Genomic DNA, 19,634 nt, shown 5'->3' on the forward strand with positions numbered 1-19,634 from the left:
GCCAGTGGCCTCTGCTGACTCTTGGCAATCTGGTAAGTGGGGCTGGGGCATCAGCAGGAGGTGGTCTGGTCAGCCAGTGCTGAACGACTCCAATACCTCCTGAGAGGTGGAGAGGGGAGGGAAAGGAGGGGAGAGAGGGGGACAAACTATGTAATATTTAACAAAGGAAATGTATTCAACAGCTTGAAAAGTTTACTTGAAAGGATACAGTGTTGGTTCAGTGGATACAGTTCCATTTCTCCCCAACTTCTCACGAGGGGTGTGTGTGCGTGCGTGTGTGTGTGTGCACGCGCACGCGTGACGGAAGCCTGCTATTGCCAGTCCACCCCGTTGTCTCTAACCTAGCCCTTCAGTTCACATTTCTGATGACCAAGAGCTATGCCACGTCCTCTCTGTTGCTCTGTCTTTGTCTGTGGAATCTCTCCTTTGCTGCTTTCTATCTCTCAGATCAAGCAGACAGCCCAGGAAGGGCAAGAAGAGCTGCTCATAAAGGCAAATGCACCACCCCTCTTCCACATTCCACTGCCTGTCTTCTTTGAGGTCCTCTTTTCCCCTTTAAGGCAGTCCCTGATGTTAATTTCAACCAGGGGTCATTCATTCAATAGCCACTTAATGAGAGCCTACTATGTACAGGCAGTTTTCCATTCATTTAGTTTTTCCATCTGGATTTTCCTCTTTTGAGGAATCATGGATCTCATTAAGGAAGCTCTGTAATGCTCGGGGGCTTGATGTAATCAGTGCAATGTGATCTGCAAACAGGATGCTGCACCATTGGAAGGCCAGGCCATTGAGTTAATCCATCGGTTCATCTATCTGCGACTGGCACTGCTCATGGGAAATGAATTGGGCCCAAAACTGAACAGGAGAAAGAAAGCAGACTGGATTGAATGTAGGAAATTGTGTAGTGTTTTTAATGCTTCCAAGCTGCTCCCTAGCACAAAACAAAACAAGAAAGGCGTCTGTTAAATGCAGCAATTTTCCTGGTGATGCTTTATAGTTAGTTGCAAATCTTGGAATGCCACAATCTTTCAAGACTCAAAGTTATAAGTAGCACAAAGGCCAAGCAAAGGGTAGGCATGAATAGCTAGGGTGCAAGGAAGGAGATGGACTGGTGACATAGTGACAATGAGGGATAACAGAAAGATGGCTGGCGTGTTGGACTAGCACCCATATAATGTTTAAAAAAAACTTGAGGGAGATTTCTAGCATGTTGGGTAGAACCTTTGTGGAAGTCTATGGGAGAACATGGACAGAATGAGAAGGTACAGAAGGGCTGTGAAGTAAATAGACACAGGGATGGATGAGACCACACGTTCATTGAAGCATTGAAGTATACTGTGGGCAAAACACTGGGAGAGATACAAAGATAACTAAGACCTGGTCCTCATTTTCATTAGTTTATAATCAATAGCAACTTAATACCTATATGATTGAGGGAGGAGAAACCAAACATTCATTCTTTCTTTCATTTAACCAATCTTTGTAAAACACCTACTATAGAGGAAGAATTATCTAGAGTATAAACTTTGCTTTCAAAGCATTTACAATTGAATAGGAGGACAAGACCTATAGAAAGAACTGATGGCAAAGGGAGTGAAAAGGTGGGAACAGAAGTGTGGTACAGTGGAAAGAGCCTAGATTTGGACTCACAGGACCAGGGTTTAAATGTTCCCACTCTTACAATGTGAATGACCTCCAGAAAATCACTTAATGTCTTTTAACCTCAGGTTCTTACTCTGTAAAATGGAGGAGTAGAATTAATGATCTTGGAGGGCCCTTCTAGCTTTAGTGCTATGATCTTAAGTGCCAGAGAGAATACACAATGTAGACACATACAATGTGACTTCCTCTGGCAAGAGCCCCCCTCCTTTTAGGGTAGCCCGGAAAGCAACCTCCTTTCTTCCCTTCAGCCTGGAGGTAGGTTCTCAGAACAGACTTTTCAAGTTGGTAGGGAAGAGCCTTAGAGGTCATTTAATCTCTGTCCTCATTTTAGAAATGACTAGTGGGGTGTGGATTGGGGGGCAGGACCTGGAAAGGTCATACAGCTATCCCTATGGCAGATCTCCTGACTCCTAGTTCGATGGTTTTTCTGCTACTGACAAGGGCACTCATGAAAGCAGGGTCAATGGGGCAGCCCTGGGCCCTCCCCTGCAAAAGACGTGCCCAGATGGCAGGAAAGCACTCATCGTCACTAATAGGTCGCGGCCCAGGCCAAGCAAATCTTTTGTCCCACTATCGGCGCTCAATCAAACCCTGGCATCAGCAGGGCCCTGGCAGGGGCAGGCTGCCGACGAAGCACTAGCTCTTAAGCCCTGAGGGCTGGGTCATTGTCCTGAGGCCCCAGGCCCTAAGATGGCACCTCCCCGCCCCTCTATATATTGGGGCGTCCAACTACCCACACGTTGCACGTTACGGAGGACTCTAGGGGTGCATCTGGGGCTCTAGACAGCTGAAGAAGGAACATGTCGCAGTATTCGGGGAAAGTGAGTACAGCCTAGGGAAAGCGGGCTCTGGGTGGGGGCCATGAGTGGGAGGAGGGGAAGAGGAGGGGGGAGGGCAAGAGAGGCTAACCTAACTGGGGAGAGAGGGAATGGGGTTGAAGCCCAGAAAGTGGCGAATGAGATTGAGGACTCGGTCACAGGCAACTGGCTGGTTCTTCTGTAGTCTGCTCTTGATGCAAATAGAGGGTGTGTGTGTGTGTTGTGTGTGTGTGTGTGTGTGTGTGTATGTGTGTGTGTGTTTCAGGAAAAGTTGTGTGCACATCAAATTTTTGTAAATTGGGTTGGATTTTAAATGCTCTAGGGAAGTTCTCTCTCTCTCTCTCTCTCTCTCTCTCTCTCTCTCTCTCTCTCTCTCTCTCTCTCTTTGTTCTCTTTTTTTTAATAGGCAATCCTGTGGTGAAACCTTTTGAATAGTGAAAAATCCTTCTGTAACGTGAACAGCCACCCACAGGCCCCAGTTCATAGTTTCTTAGACTTCTAGCAGGCAGAGCACCCTATCAGTTACTGCCTATGTGACCTTGGGCAAGTCACTTAACTTCCTTGGGTCCCACCTTTCTCATCTGTAAGATGAAGGGGCTGGACTAGATGGCTTCTCAGGTGATGTCCAGCTTTGGTTCTAGGATTCTGTTTGGTCTGTTTGACTTGACCTAGGCCAGGTTTGCTCAGAGGCTGCAGTGGAAAGAACAGTTGGTTCTTGAGTCAGGACACCTCTGTGCCCTTGTTGGGAAGTCATTTCTCTTTTCCAGGCTTTGGCAGCATATAGTCCCCATTTAATAACTTGCACTTTTGACTTTGTTTGCTTATTGTACCTTTCATTGTATCCCCAGAACTTAGCATGGTGCCTGGGGTATATAGCAGGTGCTTAATTAATACTAGTTGACTGACTTAGTCCCTCTGACCTCTAGATGTATGACCCATACTCATTTCTCTACCTTGTTTTTTCCTTCTTCCAACTTCTACTTTCAACTTCCTTCTTCCTCCCCTTTCTTTTCCAAGTTATTGATCATTGTGCAGACAGCCTCAATACACATCCATAAAATAAATCAGAGCTGGGAAGGATCTCAGGGGTCATCGATTCAAAGATTTTAAGAAACGCAAAAGCCCTCTGGTCCAACTCCAGACCCAAACAAGGGTCTCTCACACACATCCCCAGCTCTAATTATCCAGGCTTACTTCAGAGGTTTCTAGTGAGAGGGAAGACCACTCCACTTCTGGATTATTTTAATTATCAGGAATTTTTCTTTTATATGAGTTGATAGGGTAGGTAGTGTGTTCAGGTTTGAAAGGGTTTGCATCCCCTTTAAAAATAAAATAAAATAAAAACCACTGATATATAGAGTTCAAAAAAATGACAGGCCCATCAAAGAAAGACAGTTTGCGCCTCACAAACAAAGCCCTTTCTGAGGCTATACTTTCAGTGTAACGGACTAGTAGATCAGACCAATTTTAAATGTCTCCTCTATGCATTACCAAAATTCTTTCTGCCAAATATCTATGAATTTTCATTAGCTGTGAATTTACATTAGGCAGATTCTATGACTTCAAGACAGACTGCTATGTATCTATCTATTGGGGAAGACAGGGCAGAATCTCAGAATGATAATAGCCTATATTTCTGTGTAGTGTTTTAGCACATTCCTCACAACCCATTAAAATGTAAGCTCTTTGAGGGTAGGCATTATATTATTTTAGATTAAATTCAACACACACACACACACACACACACACACACACAGAGCCTACTATGTACAAGGCACTGTGTTAGGTACTAGGAATACAAAGATTAAAAAAAAAGTCCCTTCTCCACCATTTCCCTCCTACCACTACTAATGTCTTCTTTCTGGGATTACCTTATCCTTTTATATGTCTTGTATGCATGTAATTGTTTGCATGTATTCTACTCCATTAGAATGTAAGCTCCTCAAGGGCTGTGTAACCCTAGTCACTTGAACTCTGCCTCAATTTCTTCAGCTGTAAAATGGGGATAATCATAGCACCTACCTCCCCGGGGTTGTTGTGAGGACCAAATGAAATATTTGGAAAGCGCTCAGCACATGCCATACCTGGCACATAGCAGGTATTTAATAAATATGTGTTCTCTTCTCCCCCTTCCTTTTATCACTTCTAGATATGTAGAAGATGTGATCCTCCCAGTTGTTAGTACCTTCCCCAATTACTTTGTATGTAGTTTGTATGCACTTATCTTGTTTACTTCCAATAGAATGTAAGTTCTTGAGGGCAAGGGATAGTTTTGTTAACATTCCTGCTTAGCATGTAGGAGTCATTCAACAATTGCTTATTGAAATGGATACACCCCAATTTCATGAGCTATTCGTCAACCGACAGTCATCTGTTTTTGCTTATTTTTTTTGTACCACAAGAAATGCGGCTATAAATATTTTGGTCTGTATGGCACCTTCTATCTTTGACTTCCTTGGGACATATGCCTTGAAGTGAGAAGTAGCATGTCTGCACCAAAGAATATGAGCAGTTGAATGACTTTTCTCATATAATTTTAAATTGTTGGCATCAGAATACAGGGGAAAACATAGAATGTATATTCAGAGGATCTGATTTTAAATCCAAACTTTGATGTTTACTATGTGATCTTGTGTAAGACACTTCCTCTTTCTCTGCCTTAGTTTCTATATCTGTAAAATGAGGGGGTTGGATTAATTGACCTCTGAGGTCCCTTCCAGCTTTAGGATTCTATGGTTTGTAAAATGCTTGTAATAATTCATAGCTCCCCCAAGTGTATTAATCTGCCTGACTTCCCAAAACTCCTCCAACATTGACTATTTCTTTTTTTTTGGTTAGGCAATGGGGTTAAGTGACTTGCCCAGGGTCACACAGCTAGAAATTGTTATGTGTCAGAGGCCGGATTTGAACTCAGGTCCTCCTGACTCCAGGGCCGGTGCTCTATCCACTACACCACCTAGCTGGCCCCCAACATTGACTATTTCTATCTTTTGTCATTTCCCCCCAATTTTCTAAGTGAAAGTTAACAAACCTTAAAGTTATTTTAATTTGTACTTCTCTTATTAATGATGATTTGTATCAATCATTTGTTTACATCTTGGTTTTTTATATTCCTCTTTAAAAAACTTTTTATTTATATCCTTTAATCAGTGATGTACTGGAGAAAAATTCTTTGCTTCCATTCCCTAATCTGGCCCATTTCCCATCAAATCCTCAGATAATTTTCTATGAGGGCAAGTATTTCACTGGTCGGAAGCTGGAGGTCTGTGGGGACTGTGACAACTTCCAGGACCGAGGCTTCATGAACAGGGTCAACTCCATCCGCGTGGAGAGTGGCGCCTGGATTTGCTTTGACCACCCAGACTTCCGAGGACAGCAGTTCATCCTGGAACGTGGCGAGTACCCTGACTTCTATCGCTGGAACGGCCACAATGACCACATGGGCTCCTGTCGGCCAGTGGGAATGGTGAGTGCCTGTCCCAGCTTTGGGAGTATGGCTTCCTAAGCCAAAAGGACTTAGCAGAAGTACTCCCGCTATGGTGGTGGAAGATGATGGCTGGCCTTTCTAGGGTCTTCTCACTGAAATGAACCGCCATATCACATGCTGTCCAGCTGTGAGCCTTGTGTCCTTGGAGTGGGAACAAGAGGATTTGCCCAGCTGAGTAAACCTGAGCTCACGTTGCTGAAGGCCCTAACAAACATCTGGGGGTCAGGGCCCCTAGAGGCACCTCTGTATGTTGGATCCTATTTTGACCTGAAGCTGCTGCAAAGTCAGCTACACTTTGGCAACTCAAATGGTTAAAAATGATTTCCCAGCATCTCAGCAAGGCTGTGGCTGTTGGAGAAAGGAATTAAAATTGTTGGCACAAAAGTCAGCATAATGAAAAATATACTAGGTATTTTGTGAATGCTGTTTTCACAAAAAATATCCATGGGGCCAACTTGCATCACAGATTCATGTGCAGCCGAAGTCCAGAGCTTCCCAAAGGGATTTACTGTAACTAACACTGAAGGATCCTTAGGGTCAGGATATTGGAACAGTGTTCTCTTTTTTTTCCTCTGGACATGCACATTATCTTACAAGGATATGCATTTCCTGCTCCAAGTGAATGGTGATGCAAATCCCAGCAGCTGCTTCAGCAAAATAAAATGTTTCTTTATTGTCTATTTTATATTTTTGGCTTCAGGTTTGAAGAAAAGCTTTCTATTCCTTTTTCAAATTTAAACAATCCTGGGTACAGTATACTGGCTGGCATGTGGCCTTCTTGGAAAAGTGGGAAGGGACAACAATAATAACTTACATTTTACTTCATCCTGATCTTTGCAAAATACTTTCCTAATAAAAGCCTGGTGAAGTCAGTATTATGATGATAATGGTGATGGTGGTGGTGGTGGTGGTGGTGGTGGACTTGACATATACCAAAAAAAGAGAACATTTTTATATTCAAAGTGGAACAGAAAAAAAGATTATATGTTAAGCTTGTACATATAGTACATTTTGCTAGGAAGGAAATGAAATCCCAGAGAGATTGTGACTTAGCTATATAGATAGTAAGAATCAGAGTCTCGTGTGTGTGTGTGTGTGTGGTGTGTGTGTGTGTTAAGAGAGAGAGAGAGAGAAAAAGAGAGTATGAGTACCACATAATATAATAGACAGATGCCTTGATTAGGAGTTGAGAGACCTGGGTTCTAGTCCTATTCTAGTCACTCATTTGCTATGTGATGATGATGGTGATGATGATGGTGGTGATGGTGATGGTGATGATGGTGGTGATGGTGATGATGGTGATGGTGATGGTGATGATGGTGGTGATGGTGATAATGGTGGTGATGGTGATGATGGTGGTGATGGCGATGATGGTGATGATGATGGTGGTGATGGTGATGAGGTTGATGATGGTGATGATGGTGATGAGGTTGATGATGGTGATGATGATGGTGATGATGATGATGATGATAGCTAACATTTATATAGGCCAGGCACTGTGCTAAGTAAGCACTTTACACTTACTATCTCCTTTGATCCTCACAACAGCCCTGGGAGGTAGGTGCTATTATTACCTCCATTTTACAGATGAGGAAACTGAGGCAAACAGAGGTTAAGTATGTCATCTTGGGCAAGTCACTGAGTTTCTCTTGCCATCAGTTTCTCCATTTGTAAGACTAGTATTAATTCCCCAGGGGGGCACCAGTGGGTACTATAAGGAACAAAGGAGATTATATATTAAACACTTTGAAAAAGCAAACAGACCAGAACAAGGAATTAATGATATCACCATCTTTGACTTTTTTAAAACCACGTTTCCCTCTCCTGAAGGCTCCTATAACATTCAGTTTATTGGTAGCAGTATGTGGGGGAAAGAGCCTTAGATATTTTAATCCCAGCTCTGTCACTGACAAGGTCAGTCAATATGACCCTGGGCAAGTCATCTGCCCTCCCTGGGCCTTATTTTCCCCATCTATCGAATGAAGAAGTTAGACTATATCATCTCTAAGGTGTCTTACAGCTCTGACTTTCCACACACTCATTGCCCAGGTTCTTGGCTGGGGAGAGGCACAAAACCTAAACCAGACCCAACAACTCAGCTGTTTCTTTCTTCTCCCCTTTTCTTCCACAAACTCTTCTAACGTTGGAGCATGGGGAACACTACCGCCTGGAAATCTTTGAGGGTTGCAACTTCACAGGTCAGTGCCTGGAGTTTACGGAGGACTGTCCCTTCCTTCAGAGCCAGGGCTGGGCCAAGAACTGCGTCAATGCTGTCAAGGTGTACGGGGATGGAGCGTGAGTAAACTAGAGGCTGAAAAAGGGGGTTGAAGTCTGGTTATTGCTTTAGCAGCTGCTATTGTGTTTGGGGGTAGATGAGGATCTTTGTGGCAAGGATTCCCCAGCTGGAAGGGTACTCCTGGGCATTATTTTCCCTTGTTTGGTTCTTGGGCTACCCTGCCAGCCTTCTTGCCATAGTATTTAAAATTCCACTATTAGAAAGTCATTCCTTTGGTTGAGACATACCCTGTTAAAATGCACATCCTCTTGAGAGAACACATTAAGCTAATATCAGTCATGCGCATCTTCCTGGGAATTGTCCTTTCCAAAGGGACAGCTAACTCAGGCCAAGTCTTGATCCCAGGGAGGAAAGATAGTCTAGAGCATAGGACAGTGTATAATAAGGTCAGTTCTGAAGAGGAATTTTGAACTTGGGAGGGCAGCATGAGGGCATTAAGCACCTTGACAGGAAGCGTCAGATGCCAGGACAGAGCAGGAGATCACTCACTGAAAGGGAAGATGGGAAGACATAAGTACTTTGCTGCTTTACTCTTTGCCTCATGGCTGGCTGGAGAAGGCAGGGGATTCTTTGCAAAGCTTTCTTTTGAGGCCTGAAATTTAAAGTGATGCTTCTGTTTCTGGATGCTTCAGTACATAGCAGGAGTAATTCACACAGTTATACACAAATAGTATTATCTTCTTAGAGCAGGAGTTCTTACACTGGGGTCCATGGAACCCAAGGAGTCCATGGATGGATTTCAGGGGCTCCATGAGCTTGGATTAGGGGGGGAAATCACCTCTTAATTTTCATTAACTTCTAATGGAAATGTAGCATTACCTTCAATTATGAATGTAGGCAGCAAATGTTATTTTGAGAAGGCTTTACCAGACCGCCCAAGGTTTCATGGGACAAAAAATGTTAAGAACCCTTCTGTTAGAGGGAAGATAATATACTGGATATTTTGTGCATCAGGTTTCAGGGCAGGGCACTGAGGGAGAAATCTCACATCCCAGAAGCTCTCAATTCCTCATTGTCCCAGCTGACCAGATTGGAATATGTCAGAGGAATGCGTGCCCAGAAGTCTCTGTACCATGGCTGAGCAAGGTGGCAGCTTCTCTTGGACCTCCTGTTCAGCAAAAGTTAATGGCAAGGAAGCCTGTCTCCACACTGAGAGGGAGTTGCAAAAAGATAAAGTAGGAGAAGGAAGGGTTGGATACTGTTGAGTGTGCTAAGGGATGAATTACTTCCTGGTCACAACATATCTCATCTTGACCATGGATTAGATAGATAGACAGACAGATAGATGATAGAAAATAGATAGATGAAAAATAGATAGGTGATAGATAGAAAGAAAGATAGATAGTAGATAATAGCTAGAGAGTTGATAGATATAGAGACAGATAGGTGATAGGTAGAAAGAAAGATAGATAGTAGATGATAGCTAGAGAGTTGATAGATATAGAGACAGATAGGTGATAGGTAGAAAGAAAGATAGATAGTAGATGATAGCTAGAGAGTTGATAGATATAGAGACAGATAGGTGATAGGTAGAAAGAAAGATAGATAGTAGATGATAGCTAGAGAGTTGATAGATATAGAGACAGATAGGTGATAGGTAGAAAGAAAGATAGATAGTAGATGATAGCTAGAGAGTTGATAGATATAGAGACAGATAGGTGATAGGTAGATAGATAGAGGCTCTTTTGAGTACTTCTCTGTACTACAAACTAAATATAAAAATAAGCAAACAGGACAGTCTCTGTCTTCAAGTAGCTGCCATTCCAACGAGGAAATACAACATGTAAAGGAGAGGTAGAAAGTGAGGGAAGGAACAGGCACAGCCCATGGCATAGAGCAGAACAAGGTAGCATAGCTGTCTAGTCCCTGGTAATTTAAGGAATAAGATAAAATTGGGGCAGCTAGGTGGTGCAGTGGATAGAGCACTGGCCCTGGAGTCAGGAAGACCTGAGTTCAAATCCGGTCTCAGACCAGAGACTTGACACTTAATAGCTGTGTGACCCTGGGCAAGTCAATTAACCCCGATTGCCTTGCCAAAAACAAAAAAAACAAAACAAAAAAACCCATAAAATAAGAATTTGGTTAGGGAGAGGAGAAGGAGGAAGGAAAGAGGCACAGAGGGCATCCTGGACATTGGCCTTGGTTAACACCTTGGAGGTTTTAAGTGGAGTTGGGGCATCTTCTTCTGTACTCTAGTCCAGGCTCCTACACCATTCCCATTTGTGTGGCTGCCCTGCCTAAAAAATATATACCCAATCAGCCTATGTGCAAAAATGCCTAAAATTCCACCATTAGAAAGCTATTCCTTTGGGTTAGACATTTCCTATAAAAATATCTGCCCTTGAAATCAGAACATATTAAGCTCCTTAGTGTAATTTGTCCTTTCTAATCCTGTGGAAGGAACATCTACAATTTGTAAAACCAATGGAAGAGGCATAGGGGTGGAAGGGAACAACTAGGCAGCACAGTGGATAGAGTTCTGGACTTAGCATCTGGAAGACTTGAGTTCAAATCTTGCCTCAGACACCTACTTATTTCTGTAACCCTGAGAAAGTCATTTAACCTCTGTCAGCCTCAATTACTTCATCTGTAAAATGGGGATTATAATAGATCCTCCCTTATAGGGCTGTTGTGAGGCTCAACCGAGATAATGTATGAAAAGCACTTTGCAAACCCTCATGGACTCAGAGAAGTTATTGAGAGCTGCCAGTATCTAGCAAAAACTATGTGCCCTGGTAGGATGTTAAGAATAGCAGGAAAGACAACTCCCGAGTCACCAAGGGAATGCCCATCCTTGTTTTCCGTATCTTGTCAAGTCTAAGGAACTTCCAGATGGCAAACTGCTCTCACCACAAGAATTGGTGACGACTTCTCCCTCCCACCACCTGTGTGAAATACCTTCCTAGATCCGCTCTGAAGCCCAAGAGTAAGGAAAGAATGGAAGTGGGGTTTGTGGCTGAGTGCAGAGAGATGGTTTGAAAAGTAGCATCATTAAATAATAATAATTAATAATAATAATAATAATAAAGCTTGAAGGGACCTGAGAGGTCATTTAGCCCAAGCCCTTCATCTTACAGATGAGGAAAATCATACCCATGGAGATGAAGTGAGTGGCCCAAAGTCACTAGTTAGGGGCAGAGTTGGGACAAGAATTTAGATCCAGAGGTTTTCAATCCAGTGTTCCGTTGAGGAAAGCAAGAGATGACTCTGGACCAGGTATTCTGAATTCTAGACTGGCCACTCAAAAATACTGAATACAACTTTTAATAACCACATGACCTTTGCTTTGCATGTTATCCAAACTGGTTCCCCGAAAGCAAGATATGCCCAGAATCAGAGTTTGTATGTCAAAGCTAAAAGGAACCTCATAGGTCATTAAGTCCAAGCACTTATTTTTCAGATGTAGAAACTGAGGCTTAGAGAGAAGACATGATTTGTCCAAAGTCACAAGCTTGGTAAGTGGCCAGGATTTGAGCCCAGGTCTCCTGACTAGCCTTGTAGTGGTTTTTCCTTCCGAATGTTAGGAAAGCATTTGAAAAAATCCTCATGATATCCTTGTGGAGAAGGATGCATATTTATGCATAGGGGTCTAGCCAGAAAGCCAAATCCAGCCTGTAGCCTGTTTTCTTATGGTTCGCGAGCTAAGAATGGTTTTTGCATTTTAAAATACAAAACTTAATTTCAAAATGACAACCATTTTTAGCCCTGAAAAAAAAAAAGGCAGTGTCTGCAGGTCATACTTTACCTATCACCTCTGTATTACAGTATAATGAGGTACATATGGCTGGTTGAATAAACAGACTCAAAGAATATTGGCCAGTGGACGAAAATCCACTTAAGGGCAGCTAGGTGGTAGAGCAGGTAGAGTACTGGGCCTGGAGTCAGGAAGACTTCAGTTCAAATTCACCCTCAGACACTTATTAACTGTGTGGCCCATGGCAAATCCCTTCATTCCTGTTTGCCTTAGTTTCCTCATCTGTAAAATAGGGACAATAGCACCTACTTTCCAGGGTTGTTGTGAAAATCAAATGAGATAATAATTGTAAAGCACCTAGCACAGTGCCTGGCACATAGAAAGCATTATATGAATTATATATAAATATGTAATATAAAATACATATATAATATATAAAATAACACTATATGAATGTTAGCTATTATTAGCCAATGTTAGACGTGGTCTAAAGGTATGTATCCCATGGAATACCATAATATTCTGTGCTTGGCCCTGTTCTGTTAATTTTTTTTATTGTTAATCAATGATGTGGATGTAGATATAGATAGTATGTTTATTGAATTTGCTGATAAACATACTAGTTTGAATGGATAACTAGTGATTGAATGACAGCATCTGGATCCAAAAAGACCTGAATTGGTTGTGATAATATATTAAATCTAATAATGAAAATCAGTAGGGACAAATGTAAAGTAACACATTAAAAAAATTGTTTTCACATGCAACTGGAAAATAAGAAATACGGGAAATGGGGTATAGAAATCCTATCCTGCCCTACAGGAAAATAGAAGGGGAAGGGGATAAGAGAAGGGATGAGAGATAGAAAGGAGGGCAGATTAGGGGAAAGTGTATTCAGAATGCATGCCATCTTGGGGTGGGGGGAGAGACGAGTTGGGGAGAAAATTTGGAACTCAAAATCTTGTGGAAGCGAATGTTGAAAACTAAAAATAAATACATTTTTTTAAAAAGTACAGAATAAGGTGGAGGTGGTTGGCTAGATAGCAGTTTCTAAGAAAAAAAAATGAGGAATTTTAGTGACCTACAAGTTCAATGAATCAGCAGTATGATGTAGTTACTCAAAAAGCTAACATGATGTTAATGGAATGAAAGCATTCAGAACAAGAGACGTAATAATCCCACTGCACTCGGCATGGGTCAGACCACATGGGGAGTATTGTGTTCAGGTCTTCATTGGAGGAATGGGAGAAGGAATCATGAATATTTAGTTGGGAAAACAGAAGTTTTAGGAAGGCTGGAACATGATAACTGCTTTCAAGTATTTGAGAGGCTTTCCTATGGAGGGATTAGACTTGGGCTCAATATAAGAATGAATTTTCTATCAGTTAGGGGTTACTTGAAAATGGAATGAGTCATCTTGTTAGATAATGAGGTCCCCATCACCGGAAATATTCAAGCAGAAGCAGGGCACTCATCTGTTGGGGATTCTATAGCATGTGATAGCTGGGTTGAGTGATGTCTTAGGTCTCTTCCTTAAATATATATATAATGATTCTAAGGCATAATATTAACATTTGATCAGGGCAAGGCAAATAATGTCTCCACCCTAAATCCTCCCATCAAAGTTCAAATAGTGTGCCCAGCTATTCCCTCTTGCTCCTGAATTAGATGTCCCCAAGACCTGATCCCATAGAAGAGCCAGTTGGGAGGGAGTCCGTTTATTTCTTAAAACAAGATTCAGGGTCTAACACCCCCTTCCCCCACAAAGAAATTGGACCTGTTGTTCAACTTAGTAGACTTTAGAGTGGATATAATTGCCACAGAGGGGGTGGATGGGATAGGGGCAAAGAAAAAGAGTCTCCACATGTGTAACAAACCCTTGCACTTGGCTTTGTGTCAGATTGACTTCATGCTGTGGGCCATGTCTCCTGTCCTTGAGTTCAGTGTGACTTGAAGGAATGTATTTTCTCACTTTGTTTTCCTTTCCCTATGATCCTCTGCATCTGTTTCTTGATTTCTGTATTTCTTTTTGTCTTTCTTTGTCTTTCTGAAGCTCTTTCTCTTTCTCTGCCCCTGCTTTTGGATCACTCCTCTCTCTTCCTCCCCATGGAGTAACCTATACCCAGAGCTGATGGAGTCTAACTCTTCTGGACTGTAACTGTTTAATTTGTTAGGGATATGAATTAATCAGCTGAGCAGTGTCTTTTAAAAGCCACCTCTTTCACCTGGCCCCATATAGAAGGCAACTTGAGATTTCCCCATTAACTGGCTGAGTGAGCCACCAAGAAATGATGTAGAAATAAATGGATTAAAATTTATTCAAATTTAAAAAAGCAAAGCTCTCAAAACCTGGCACAAAAGAAGAAAGGGTCAATCCAGAAAGAGCTGTCCCACAGGGTAAGCCCTGGAAGGGGGTGGGTGGGGGCTCTCGGATGCCAGGGATTTTTTCCCCCTCTGGATCAACAGCAGTGAATTCCAGGAATGATGTCCCAGAAGGCTGTACTCCTGGGAGAGCTCAGTATGGGAAGTGCTGTGCTCTGGCAAACACTTTCCTAGTTATTCTTTTCCTAAACTATCCCCTGGGATAGACCACTGGAGGACTCAGTGCTGGTGGATAACTATGGGAGTTACCAAAATCAAAACTAAAAAATGGTCATAACAGAACATGTCCATAAGAACTTCTTCTATGATGAAGTTCTGGGGATGATGGTCAGATAGCTGCTGTTTGGTAGCCTAGGGAAAAGGCAGGGGAGTGGGCTAGAGGCAGTTGAGTATCCCAGCACCATGCCGCCCACCCTTGCCTTGCCCTACACTTCCCTAAAGCCCAGTTGCTGCTATCTCTTCACCAGCAGGGTCCTTCTTTAGGGAGGCTGGTTTTCCTTCCCTGGAGTCCCCTTCATCTTCTTCCAATCCCCTCTCTCTCCACCCTCCTTACTCTCTCTTCTCTCACCCTTCCCCCAACCACCCTCTTTTCCTTCACCTCTTTCCCCCCCCCACCCAGTAAATCATATTTGTAGTTGGAAGTGGGGGAAGAGGAGGGAGAACTTGGTTCCTTCAGTCTCTAGCCCTGTTCTCAATGCACTCCATTATGGATCTGTAAGTGAGTACCACGCTGTCTCAGGGCACTGCTTTGGACACTCTCACACATAAGCCCCATTGGTTCACTGTGGAGGGAGAAGGAGATAAAAGTGAGTCCTTTGGGGGTTGCCCAAAGCCTGTGGTCGTGGGTGGACTTAGGGCTTATGGAAATGAGATGATTGCTCTGGCTTAGGGCCGGGGAATGCAGCCAACTCAGTGTGAACTATCCCCACACTGGAGCCCTCTGACTATTCCTTGCTCTATCTTTCAATCTCTCTCTCTCTCTCTCTCTCTCTCTCTCTCTCTCTCTCTCTCTCTCTCTCTCTCTCTCTCTCTCTCTCTCTTCCTCCTTCTCTCTCTCCTCTCTCTCCCCTCCTTTCCTCCTCCTCTTCCTCCTCTCTCTCCCCCTCTCTCCCTTCCTCCTTCTCTTCTTCTGTCTTCTCTCTCTGTCTCTCTGTCTCTCTCTGTCTCTCTCCTCTCTCTCTCTCTCTCTCTCTCTCTCTCTCCTCTCTCTCTCTCTCTCTCTCTCTCTCTCTCTCCTCTCTCTCCCCCCCCCTCCTCTGTTCTCCTTTCCCCTTTTCCTTCCCTCCTCACATCTCTTCTTCTTACAGGTGTCTCAGTTGAGGAGGGCAGTAATGCCCAAGAGAGTAAATGTAAGGTGATGAGGAAAAAGCCTCCACTAGAAGAGTGAGTATTGCACAGAAGCAGCCAAAGGAAGGGAAGTTAAGAAGACCTAGATTTTATTACCATCTTTCCTAGACATTCCCAACTCATCTCCTCAACCCTGGACAGCCTGGCATACAGAGGAAAGGGACTGGGCTAAGAGTGAGAAAACTTGGGTTTTACTCTATGTTTAGACCATTAATTAGCTGTGTGACCTTGGGCAAGCCATTTTCTGTTTCCTCATGTGAAAATGAGAGGGCTGGAGGAGATAGCCTCTAAGGTTATTTCCAAGTATAGGAGCCCATGTCCTCTGGGGAATAAAAGATGGTACCTATGTTTATCTAAGAGCCAATGGTATTTGGGAGTTAGTAGGACAGAGTCAGTGGGTATGAGTGAGAGAGTGATACATAGGAAAGAGTCAGAAGCTAGAAAATTATACAATGTGAGAACTGGGAAGAACCTTAGAAATCACCCATTCCTAATTCATCCTCTTATAGGCACATTTTATAGGAAAGAACACTGAGGCCCTGCGTGACATGGCCCAGGAAGTGAGTGATGGAGACAGAGTCAGCAAGTAGGCAAGGTCAATATTTATTGCCTCCAACCTGTTCTTTTCTGGTACCACCCCAAGGTACCCAATACCCTCATTGTTACTGTGGTGGCTGCTCAGGGCTTCCCTCCCTCTGTTGCCCCTAGTGGGACCTAGACAGTGTGTTGTGTGCCAGACCTTCTCTTTTTCCTCCCTCATCAAAGCTTATTGTGTTCCCTCTCCTTAAGGCACTGCCATCTACACCGGGGAATAGTGTCCTAATCAGAGAAAATGACCCCCTGTTCTTGTTAGCTAATGTTCCCCCAGAAAACCAAGGAATATTAAAGACAGTGAGAATTTGGGACAGCTCAGAATAATGTTGAAATTATGCATACTCTCTCTCTCTCTAATTTTCTTTCTCCTCCCCTTCTTCCCCTTTCTTTTCTTCTCTTTTCTCTTCTGTTCCCCCTTCCCCTTTTCCTTCCCTTCTCCCTGGCCTCCCACCCAGTGTGTATGGTTGGTTCTGAGTGAGTCTGGTTGTATGGAGAGAACATGACAAAAGTGGGAAGAGCCTGAGCCTATAGCCCTGTCAGGCACCCAATTAAATATTAAAAGTCACTACTAAGAACCTATTGGTCTCCCCAATTACCAACCTATACACACCAGCCTCTGACTCTAGCTCTGTCTATATGGGCAACTACTTAGCCTCTTCTCTAAGATTTATCTACTAAGGTATAGGACATCTTACTCTTAACAAAAATCTTAGCTCTTTGATATATTGACTATTACTCAACAACTACCATGTCATTCCCAGTTCTGTGTTTGATTCTTTGCTGAAGATGAGGAGAAGACATAGTCCCTCCCCTTGGAATTTTGCAAGTAATTGGAGAGAAGAGTTTTACACTGATAAAATAATTAGAGAAGGTAGATAATTAGGCACCCAGATGTGTGGTACAGGCACCAAGTGGTATGGAAATCCAGGAAGGAAGCAGATTAAAGGAAGGCAAGAGAAATCGGGGTGGGTATGTGAAAGTCCCAGGAGTAGGGACTACCAGATTCCTCTCCTGAGTCTCAGATGACTTGGGGGATGGGAGGAACAGTGTGCCCAAAATGGTAACCTTTGAGTTTCCTCCATAGTAACCCCAGAAGGGATAAAAATCATGGTACAGTGAAAAGACAATGGATTTGGGGTCAGAGGTACCCAGGTTCAGATTGCATCTCTGCCATTTACTACCTGTATGACTTTGAGTATATCATCTAACTTCTCTGTGTCCAAGTTTCTTCATCTGTCAAATTAAAGGGTTGGACTTAATGCCCCCTAATATCTTTTTCAGCATGAGATCTGGGATCTTCAAATGCCATCTTTCCCAATCCTGGTCTGGGTCCTCTTGGTCTAGAACTTTTCAGTTGGTATTGTGCAGTCACAAAAGGGAAACCAAATAGGATAAAGAATGTGGAGGAATGATTCCCAGACTACAATGACCCTCTTATCTGTACCCTCCTGTGCCCTGATCCTTCCACCTTAGTACAGACTCTGCAGGAACTTTTTATGCATTAAGAGTGACCTCCTGCCTTGAGGCTAAGGTTCTTAGTTTTCCCTCTTTCTCAAATTTTCCCTCTTCTACCACCCATACCTGTTTCCTTTGTCCTAGGTGGGTCCTTTATGAAGAACCAAACTACCGGGGTCACATGTACGTGGTGGAGAGGGGCGATTACCGAAGCTTCAATGACTGGCAGGCCCACAGCGCCAATGTTCAGTCCCTTCGAAAAGTTGTCAACTTCTTCTAGGGTGGCCCAATTCTTCTGCTACTATCTTGGATGGATGAATCTCCAAGGGAACACCAGGGAAGTGTCTTGTTCTTCCCAAGCCAACACTTTCAGGAGACAATGGGGAATAAAGGCTAACGAGTTAGTTGGGGTTTCTGAGTGTTTTTCTCTTTTGGGGAATGGAATCCTTCTTTGAGAATAGGGAAGGTGTAACCTCGCTCATAGACAGGCTGTGCTATCTTGCCCCTTGGGTAATTGGAGGTTCTTCTCTTCCCATCTCTCAATCATTTCTCCTCCTTCACCCTAGGTGGTTAATTTCAGACATCTCTCACTCCTGAGAAGTCTTCTATAAAATTCCAGTTTCTTTTACATCTATAGCTCTGCCCTGTGTCCTGTGAGCTGCTGAGAATCACCCTTGGAGAAGAACGGGCTCAATTCTTAGTCCCCAGTCCTCCAAGGAGGTGACTGACAGTGCAGTTGGGTCCCTTGATATAGATGCAGGACTGGGAATCAATCAATGAACAAGCATTTATTAAGTGCCTACTGTGTGCCAGCCAATGGGAGTACAAAGACAATGAATGAAATAATCCTTACTCTCAATGAACTCACATTCTAATGGGGAGACAAGGACATATATAAACATATACAAAACAAATATAAAAACAATAAAAACAGAGGAATCCAAAGCCACTAAATACAAGGTATTATACACAAAGTTAAGGAGGAAAGGTACCAGAAGTTGGGGGATCTGCTTCATATAGAAGGTGGTCCTTGAAGGAAAGAGCAGGAGAAAGCACTCTGGATTCCTAGAAGGGCCTTTAGAGATCATCTAGTTCTAGATGGAAACAGAAAGCAGAGAGCATTGAATTTAGAGTCAAAAGACCTGAGTTCAAATCCCTACTCTACTTTTTACTATTTTAAATCCCTCTGGGCCTCAGTATTCACATCTATGAAATAAAAGGGTTAAACCAGATGAAGAGTACTTAATTTTCGTATGTCATGGACCCCTTTGGCAATCTGAGCATATATGAGTTATGTTTTTAAATACATGTGTAACAAGGATTACTCTGGCCTGAAAGCCTGGTGTGTTACATTTAACCTCTTTTCTGGGGTTCTCTGGTACCTATAAAGGGAGTTTAGGGAGTATCTAGTGTCTATGTCATTGGCTCAAGCCCCTACCAATTGTGTTCTCCTAATTGAGGGGTCCCTTGCACTCCTGTTTCATCTGACCACTTAATAGTCAGATTAACTTTTATAAAGGAATATTTGCTTCAAAGGTACAGCAAGAAAGACCTACAGACAATCCCCCAGCTGGGGTGGAGTACGATCCTCTTTTGTACCACCTCCGTCTCTGGGAAGGAGATGGAGATCAGGTTCACCGTTTAGCTCTGTTCTCATATAGCATAGTCCTCCAGTTCCAGGTCCAGTTCCTAGGGCCCCTGATGCAAACTAGACCTTCACCCCTTGCACGCTGCCACAAGGAGAGAGAAACACTGTCCCAGTCTGCTAGTTTTAAAGACACAGCTTGTTCAGACTATGCTGCCAATGGAAAGAGGTTGTTCCCACCCACATGGCAGAGGAATGCAGAATGTCTTCTCCCAGAAGCAGGTCTCTGGAATTTCCCTTATCTTAGGTGATCT

General features: G+C 43.2%; 1 protein-coding gene across 2 annotated transcripts in view; it reads left to right on the forward strand.

Moving 5' to 3' along the window:
* The window catches only part of CRYGN (crystallin gamma N), a 46,417-nt gene extending 28,278 nt beyond the window's left edge, over nt 1–18,139 (forward strand). For both annotated transcript variants that reach the window (XM_078152677.1, XM_078152685.1), the window contains exons 2-5: nt 1–32; nt 5,698–5,946; nt 8,117–8,262; nt 17,880–18,139. The exon at nt 1–32 is cut by the window's left edge and continues 77 nt beyond it. In XM_078152677.1, the coding sequence (XP_078008803.1) occupies nt 1–32; nt 5,698–5,946; nt 8,117–8,262; nt 17,880–18,015 (563 nt within the window). In that variant the 3' untranslated portion in view covers nt 18,016–18,139. The remainder of the gene's footprint in view (nt 33–5,697; nt 5,947–8,116; nt 8,263–17,879) is intronic.
* Nucleotides 18,140–19,634: the final 1,495 nt, after the last annotated feature.

This window comes from Phascolarctos cinereus, unplaced genomic scaffold (assembly GCF_003287225.1).
Source record: "Phascolarctos cinereus isolate Bilbo 61053 unplaced genomic scaffold, phaCin_HiC Scaffold_1;HRSCAF=81, whole genome shotgun sequence".
Classification (NCBI taxonomy): domain Eukaryota; kingdom Metazoa; phylum Chordata; class Mammalia; order Diprotodontia; family Phascolarctidae; genus Phascolarctos; species Phascolarctos cinereus.